The sequence below is a fragment of the Temnothorax curvispinosus genome, unplaced genomic scaffold (genome assembly GCF_003070985.1).
Source record: "Temnothorax curvispinosus isolate PA1 unplaced genomic scaffold, ASM307098v1 QBEX01008991.1, whole genome shotgun sequence".
Classification (NCBI taxonomy): domain Eukaryota; kingdom Metazoa; phylum Arthropoda; class Insecta; order Hymenoptera; family Formicidae; genus Temnothorax; species Temnothorax curvispinosus.
Genome location: NW_020218771.1, coordinates 3,424 through 12,150, shown reverse-complemented (window position 1 = coordinate 12,150; position 8,727 = coordinate 3,424). Strand labels below are relative to the sequence as shown.

The 8,727-nt window shown below is 45.2% G+C and overlaps 1 protein-coding gene across 1 annotated transcript; it reads right to left on the bottom strand.

Annotated features, from left to right (window-relative positions):
* Nucleotides 1–3,219: 3,219 nt before the first annotated feature.
* Nucleotides 3,220–8,485, bottom strand: LOC112458547 (fat-like cadherin-related tumor suppressor homolog). Its single transcript, XM_025022237.1, has 2 exons — nt 8,419–8,485; nt 3,220–3,683 (listed from the first exon to the last, which is right to left on the bottom strand). The coding sequence occupies exons 1-2, from the start codon at nt 8,483–8,485 to the stop codon at nt 3,220–3,222; spliced, it is 531 nt and encodes a 176-aa protein (XP_024878005.1).
* Between the last annotated feature and the right edge of the window lie 242 nt (nt 8,486–8,727).

Here is an 8,727-nt window from a genome sequence, read left to right as displayed (position 1 = left end):
ATATATATATATATATATATATATATATATATATATATATTCGTACTCACATCCTTGAAAATTATTTCGGGAATTCGAGCGAATGTCACAACTAGATAAAATTATCTTTCATATTTTGACAGTTGAGTATATAAGAACATATTTGAGTTGGCGAAAAATGATTCTCTGAAACCGCACGTGTGTGTAAATAATTCAGTAGAAAATATATAATCTTCATTTTAAAATACATTTGCACACTACGTACCAAAAATAACGTAGTTTTTGCTATTCAATTGATTGAATTTCAGAAAAAAAAAAGATTTAAAAGTATATAACTATGTCAGTTAATAAAGAGACATAGACGCAAATTGAATCATATATATTTAATTGCCTACTCATTATAACATAAAACCAGATATATATAAAAATGTATAATATATGAGACAATATAACTGTGTGCCTATATAGAAATAGTTATTTGTGTAACAAGTGCGGGAAGTTGAGAATTGGACACGAGTGCGGAGTGGACGCACGAGCCGAAGGTGATCACTTCTAAGATTCGACTCGCAGTTATCGCTGACATAGTGCGTGGCGATCAGTCCTGAGCACTGACGAAGAGTGGCGAGCAGGTACCTTTGCTGCCAAAAGCGTGGCAATTACTGGGTTGATCTTTAGAATCGCTATTAATTCCCGAAAGTGAATTAGGCCTTTACGCTGCCGATCTGAGCGCTGACGAAGAGTGTGGCGAGCAGAGTGTAGCGGATTGGCTTTTGAGCGCTGACGAAGAGTGTGGCGAGCTACAAAATTCATTTTCGAGGATCCGGGTTAGACGAAAAAGGGAGGCAGACGAACTTGAATTAAAAGAATTAGGTTCCAGATTAAACAAGCAGCCATTTCTAATCAATTCTAATCTCTCTCTCCTCCACCAATTGCAACTAGAAAATGCACCTCCATTTAAACCTACTCCTGTCGATTTCGACATCGATTATCCTCATTTTAATCAGATAAACAAAAGATCTTTGTTATAAAATTTATAAACTCAGATATCTTTTCGGTCCCAAATAACAATAATAATAATAATATCCTTTGCACGACTTGTCCAAATCCCTGGTAAATTGCTTAAATGCATTGACCAAAAAACGGACGAACAACAGACAGAATGTGACATAAATTTGGTGACAGCGGTGGGATAATAAAAATTGTGTAAAAAAGTAATAAAAGTGAAAAACGAAAATCATGATGTCATGCACGCCACTGAAAGATCAAGCGAAGGGAGGGAATGAAGGCGCAAATGCGGAACTTAATGGAGCTGCGGAAGTCCATATCTCATAACAAACAAGTGGTTCAACAGCTACAGGAGTCAGTAAATCAATCGATCACATCTAATTGACCACAAAATCCAGGAATGGTAATTAATGAAGGGACAATAGGTAACTATTTAAATTTTTCAATTAGAGATGCCTTAGAAGCAGTGCCGAATTATGATAGAGGAAATATATATTCCGTTCGTATATTTTGTCGAGGGTTGCGAAGAAGCACTCAGCATGGTCGTACCCACGGTCTTACATACAGGTCTGGAAACTCCACTGGAGGGGGTAGGTCACTTATTGAAGCAACTTGTAATTTGCTTTGCCGCCACGAGAGGCACTGCGGGAAGGTAATGCCTAGAGTTCCTCTAGTAAGAGTTAGGACACCCCGGTCTGACTCCTGATTGGTTCTGCCATTAATGGGGAAGACGTTAGTGGGAGTGAGACAAAGCTATAAGTGGGAGTGAGACAAAGACCCATGAAAAGTACGAGTTGGGAGGCTGTCTCTCTCGATCGTTCGCATAATTCCCCATTAATGGCGGACGGTGTCCTAACTCTTACTAGAGGAACTCTAGTAATGCCACTTGGTGTGAGACACTATTGTATCTCTTGACTACTATTTTTATAATATAAACTTCAAATGTAGGAAATGTAAAATGTAAAATAATTAATGTATTAATAATCTATAATGTATTAATATCTATTATAATATATTAATATATTAATAATTTATAATATAATAATATATTAATGTATTTTAAATGTAAAATATGAAATTTGCAAAATGATAGTCTTGTTTGCAAGTGAGGGTAATAAGTAACGGCAATTGATTCTTTAATAAAATTTATTTCCTGTTTTTCAAATACTGTGGAAACTGCATAAAAGAAAATATACTTATTTTATTATTTGAAGGCAGTAAAAAAGTACTTTTATATAAAAAATGCTTTATTGGTTTGTCAATTTTAGTGTGCGGATCTGACGTTGGAGTCTTCATTATTGTATCAGCTTCTTCCATTGCTGTAAGCGAATGTCCATCTTCCGAAATAGGCAATTGAATGCATGAGACATCTGTATACAAAAACGAAATATAAAATATATAATTAAATGACTATATATACTCATTATATTTGTTTTAGCCATGTAACACATACCTTGTACGTGAGGGGTGTCTACAGAGTTGATAACAGAGCTCACTAAATGTGAAGACGATTCGGCGAATGAGTTAATGGCTTCATTGTTTGTGGCATCGTTCAACAATTTTGTTGATACAGCAAGCTTACTAAGCTGCTACTAATACTTATATGGGGCCTGTAATATGAAAGAAAATGTGATATTATTTGCGCTTTCACATATTAGTCATTGTTTCCGAATTTATGTTTACTCAGTAACTTTACAATTGAACTGAACGTACGACTGGCGTCGGAGCGCTCCGTTGTCAGACTGACTGTTACGCGCGAGATCGATAGCTTTTCGGAGCATTGGGAATTTAGCGATCAATCGATTCGCGAACCGTGGCACGCACGCGAAACATGCGTGATAATTCCGGTATGTCGAGAATCGAAAGGCCTTCCGCAGTATTTACGACGAATAACCCGGGTCTAAGAATGTCACAGAGCGCTGCCAGAATATTAGGATCACGTGTACACCACCTCTCAGCTCACGTGTACTAATGTCGAATGTTGGTGTGAAAAATTCATGTTAGCGCATTCCGTAACAGTCATAAAATTTATATTATTAACGAACCTGTGCAATGATGCGACCGCTCCCATCTTGTTTGATCCATTCACGAATAATATGCTGATCTTTGAAATGCTTGTCACATATAACGTGCGTTGGCTTTAGTTTGACGATCCCGGGAATAGCTGCTACCCATTGTCTTAATCGCTCGACATCTTTTGGCACGCGAAACACAGATCGATTAGATTTGTCGCTTCTATTGCCCGTTTTGCATGTCGGCACAGTACACGGTTTTGTCATCGCCAAATAATTGATCGGTCTCCTCGGCAAAGCTATAGTAAATCTTGCCGTTTCTGCCGAGATCGGCGTCCTCGGCGATTACCCTGAGTATGCTGCGATGCAAAGGCGTGTCTTTTGTCACGGTGGTCTCGCATTCGATCGGATAGAACAGCGGATTAAGATCGTTCGTGTCGAGAATCGTCACCACTACCGCGGCGTCCGCCTCGAGCGCAATCACTCTGTTTCTACCGTCGCGTTTGCTCGAGGTGGCACGCACTTCGAGCACATATCGGTCTTTGCGTTCGCCATTTAGCACGTTGACGTTGCTGGTTCGAGTCCGAATCAGGAGGAAGCAAAAATCACCGACCGTGCGCTCCACCGCTTTAATGAACTTTTCACGATCGCCGCTCACTATGCAAAACTTTACGTCGACGTCACTGTCTGGCGGACGCGAGCTTTATGCCGTTCCTCGGGCACAACTTACGTCTTGCCGATGAAATTCTCGGGAATGGAGACAATGCACTTTACGTAGCTACGACAATTACTACAGTCTGACTGTGACCGTGGCAATCACATAATAAAGCTTGATTTGTTAGTTATGTTTGTCGGCATTACTCGTTCGTAACGACCCTCGTGGCGGTAAAGCGAATTAAAAGTTGCCTCAATAAGCGACCTACCCCCACCACTAAAAATCGAGCGAGTTTCCAGACCTGTATGTAAGACCGTGGTCGTACCGTCACAAGAAATAAACCTGGTTCGCGCAGTACGTAATAAATTAAAGAGTGACGCGCATAGAACTATTCTCGGGAAAACATTTAACATTTAACAGCATGCAAGAATTGGTAGAATTTTTAAGGACAAAATACGGTCCTAGAGAAACAGTTTATGAAGCCCAAGGACGATTAGCTTACTTATGCCAAAAGAAAGACGAAAAAGTAGTTACATATGCAAATGGCGTCCGAGAATTAGGGAAGCGTATACTCGATGCTCAGAAAAGAGAAACAGGATTAGTAAGTGCCGAATTCCGAAATTTAATCGAGAAGCATTTAAAATTAGTTTCTTACGCGGATTAAATAAAGAAATTGTAATATCAAAAAAAGGTACGTTCGAGGAAATCGAGAGCAGCGCGATAGAAGCCGAAAAGGAATTAGATACAATAAACATGATAAGACGCATTATGCTCGTGAAAAACGTGCCCGCCGAAAAGAAGGCCCCGACGCGCCGTATAGAAACCGAGACCGTCGTTTGTCAGTACTGTCATTAAAAAGGGCACACAGCAGATAAATGCTGGCAGGTCAATAAACCCCGAGGAAATAACGAAAATCGAAATGGATCCGGTTATTCGCGAAATAATGTTAACAACAACAATAACTATAATAATAATAACCGTAAACAGCCATCGTTCTCGGGTGATGCTCAAAATTCGAATAATCAAAATTTCAACAACCAAAATTTTAACAATCAAAATTCTAACAACCAAAATTTTAACAAACAAAATTTGAACAGTCAACGTGTAGATATTGCAAGAAACCCGGTTATGCATTAGAAAAGTGTCATAAACGCGCATATAATAACGGTCTCCTTCAGAACCTACAACCTCAGGGAAACGAGCGAATTCCCGCGAGGACAGGGGCAGCCCCGGGAAACACGCAGACTCGCCCCACTCGAATAATAGCAGAAAAACCAGAATCGGTTACCGAGCAGTAAACATAACTCAAATAGAAGACGTTCCGTCAGTAAAATTAACAGGCCCAAATTTCACAGAAGATTTAAAATTTCTAGTAGATCAGGACCGAATATTATTAAAAAGAATTCCGTTACTTCCGATACCATAGTGGATAAAAATGAAATTCTAAGACTTAGTGGAATTACGACGCACCATGTGACCACCTTAGGGCTAGCACAGGTAGATATCTTAGGATGTCCAGTGAATTTTCATTTAGTCGAAAACGATTTTCCAATTCCGCAACCAATCCGCTAGCTCTAAACCGAAACCGCCTAGTCCACTCAAAATCACGTAGCATTTATGCTCCAGACAATAATATCGTAGATGAGCGAGTAATGGAGCATCCAAAGCTATCCTGCTCGGTGCCCCCAAGTACCGCCGGGGTAAGGCGCCCGGGGCGTCCACTCGCTCGGCGGTGGCGGTGACGTACCCCTTCCTTATGCTGCGACGGGGCCAGGGATGTGTTGGGCGAGACCTGCTATGCGCCTTGGCGGCGGGGGCCCGCGTGACCCGCCCGCCGGTCAACCGCTCACTTCAGCGTCCCCTCAGTGTCCTTCTTTCCCTCGTTGCGACACACGTCGTTACATTTCCGTTGTCAATCCTACGCTCCAGCACCACCTGTCGCACCTACGGAATCTAACTTACAATTAGTGCAATTAGCCCTCCCCTATTTAAGTCGAGGCGCCATCCCCGACCCCGACCTTCCCCTCGGCCGAGCTACCGTTTGGGCGGTGGACGCGACAATGTCACGTTACACCTTATATTCCCTTTGTGTTGATATTTTGAACTCGCGAGAGACAGCTGCCCCGCGGCTACATAAGTTACTCGCGCTCGCGGTGCGGGGTGTTGTCGCGCTTGCCCCACTTAGCAGGCGAGAGAGCGCAGAACGGGCTGCCGCGCTCGCAGGCGTGCCGTTCGGACTACGGATTTGAACAAACTCCTCCTCAGAAGAACTGTTGCCATCGAAATGTTCTGGCTCGGCACTTACTATAACATTCTGAACACGTGGCCGCAAACTATACGCCATCGTGCTCACTATTGCAAACCGACGTTTAGTACACCTCCAGGGTCAGAATGACCCTACACCGACTTTATATAATGTCCAACGCCTACTGCGTATTGCGCTGTACAATGAAAGCATCCTAACGTATAGTTAGTACCCCAAACTACAGTTAGAGGGTCTCAAGTCCGCCAATTTTCAAAATGCTTTCAAGATATTTACGATAAAACTCGAGGTTCGGGTCAAATTGACCCGATGTGTTCTCGGAAGGTTAATACTTTTTGAGATATTCAAGGAAAACTTGGTAACTTTTTCAATATTTAACTTGTGACATCTTGATGATTGTTTGTTAGAGAAAAAAGTGGTACAAAAGATTTTTTAACTTAATTTTATTTTAAAAATGTGCTGTTACAATAGTATACTCCAATTTTTGTTAAATATTTGTGTATGTATCTTCTTGGAGTGTTTACAAATATTTAAAAAAATTGGAGTGCTATTGCAACAGCATATTCTTAAGACAAAGTCAAGTCAAAAAATCCTCTATACCATTTGTTCCGGATTGGGCAAGTTCGCGCGCACGGCGAGTCCTTCGCGACGGATGAGGAAGCGCTACCGCGATCCCGTTTTTATCGGCCGCATGCGCGATTCCAGGAGCGCTTCGCGACCAATCAAATTGCGCGAGCGTTAGCACATCGACCGCATATCTATCAAAATCGATTGGCATGGTTCTTCATCCTCGCGTAGCGGCGCGCAATAGAGTACGTCTGTGCCGGCCAGTGAACCACACGTGTCTACATCTGCAAAACCGAAAACGTCGAACCGGGTGGCGGGCCACGCGACAAGATCTCCGCTCGCGCCGACAGGATCTCAGCTCGTGCCGCGACAAGATTTCCGCTCGCGTCGACACGAGATCCGCGCTCGTACCGCGACAAGATTCTCCGCTCGCGTCGCTACATGATGTCCGCCGTCAGCCTGCTATCCCGCGTGTCGTAAAGGACACCCGCTCGTCGCACGATATCGTGGTTCACCGCGTCGACTCCGCCTCTCCGTCGTCCCGCACCGGACAGTACGTTTTGAGACGCATTCTAAGTGCCCTCCGTTTGAACGTTAAGTGCCGTGTTCGGCCGTATTCAGTCTTGCGAGTTGCGAATGATCTGCGCCGCGCTCGGCCGTCATCCCTCGCGAGAGACAAATACAACTTCGCGGGTTGCGAGTGATCTGCGCTGCGCTCAGCTGTCACCCCTCGCGAGAGTTCAAGGCTCAAGTACAATCTCGCCGAATGCGAGTGATCTGCGCCGCGCTCGGCCGTCACCCTTCGCGAAAGTTTAAGTGCAATCTAGCGGGTTGCGAGTGACCTGCGCCGCGATCGGCCGTCCTCCCTCGCGAGAGAAACTCAGATAGCACGTTGTGCGTGCAAGGCGCCCCGCTCAGCCGTTCTACCGCGTGCAAGATATTCCGCGATCATTTCTGTAAGCGCTTCGTGCGCCGTGCGCCGTTATCGGCCATATTCGTGTAATCTGCCGCCTCGTTCGTGTACGAAGACTACCGCGGTCATTTCTGTAACCGTGCGCCGTTATCGGCCATTTTGGTGTAAGGCCGCCGTGTCACCGTTCAACACGGCCATTCGAATAACAAGTGCCAGCATTGTGGTGCTCACGTGAACACATGTTTGTGACATTTCAGCAAATAAAGACTTTCTCTCACAGTACAAACAACACGATTCAAACTAACTGAAATTGCCCTTTCTGCGATCCTACGATTCTACCGCGCACCAAAACGGAGCGCGAACCTCCCTACTCCGCACCGCATTGAAACAAGTCTGGATGCTGACCCAGATGAGTTTCTGGTCCTTCGAGATTGAAACACCACTTTTTCCTCTGGCAAACAATTATCAAGGTATCATAAGCTATCCTCCAGGGGTTGGGGGAGTCCTTCCGGAGCCTCTAGGGGCCCAGAGGAGCCCTCCACTACGGGTTTTGCCAACCCGGAGTGCCCGAGCACACCAGTACCGTAATCCACGGCAGTCCGCAAGGTCTGTCGTGAACCGGGGAGTCTCTTCGGAGACTCGCGAGGTAGGCGGCCTCTATAAAAAGTCCGCCCGGTTGGACGGAACCGTGAGGGACGAGCTAGCCTTGGCTAACTCCGTTACCCGTCCGTCCTATGGGAAAGAAAACCCAGAATAAAAACCGGGGGTCCGGCTGCTCTGCTTAGGAGTCTGGCTAGCTTCGGCGACCCAGATTCCAACAGCCGGTAGGGGAAGGCGACCCTGAGTTCAAACGCCCGGTCGGCCGGGACTGATAGGGAGGAGTTTTTACTTCTCCCGCCGGCCTAAAGAAAGGAAAACCTCGATAAAAAACCACGGGGAGGGCCGAATCGCCCGACCAATGCACGCCGGTGCTCCGGCAGGTCGGGGAATTTGGGCCCGTTACCGGGTGGGAGGGAGGACCCACCGGGCCGCCCGGACGTTTCCGGGTTAGGGCTGGTGGTGTCCCTGCCGCCGGACGTAAGAGCCAACATACGTCAATATATCGTCAACATACGACGGGCCAAATACGCGGATTTCCGAGTTGAAAACGAGCTCGGAAGCTGTTAATGCTATCGCCTCTTTAACAGGGAAAAGGAATAAGAAGACGGAAGGACTCAAGAAGTTGAAGGCATCCGGAATTCCCCCCGACTTGCTGGCGAGGATGCTAGTCAGGTTGGACGTGAAACCGGGAAAAATGCCGGGATGGGCAAAAGGCATGAAAAAGGAGGAGTAC

Excerpts from the sequence above, each read along its gene's own strand:
- LOC112458547 (XM_025022237.1), bottom strand. The coding sequence starts at position 8,485 with ATGTTGGCTCTTACGTCCGGCGGCAGGGACACCACCAGCCCTAACCCG. Across the intron at positions 3,684-8,418 it reads GGAAACGTCCGGGCGGCCCG|ACAGTGACGTCGACGTAAAG; the intron begins GTGGGTCCTCCC and ends CGCGTCCGCCAG.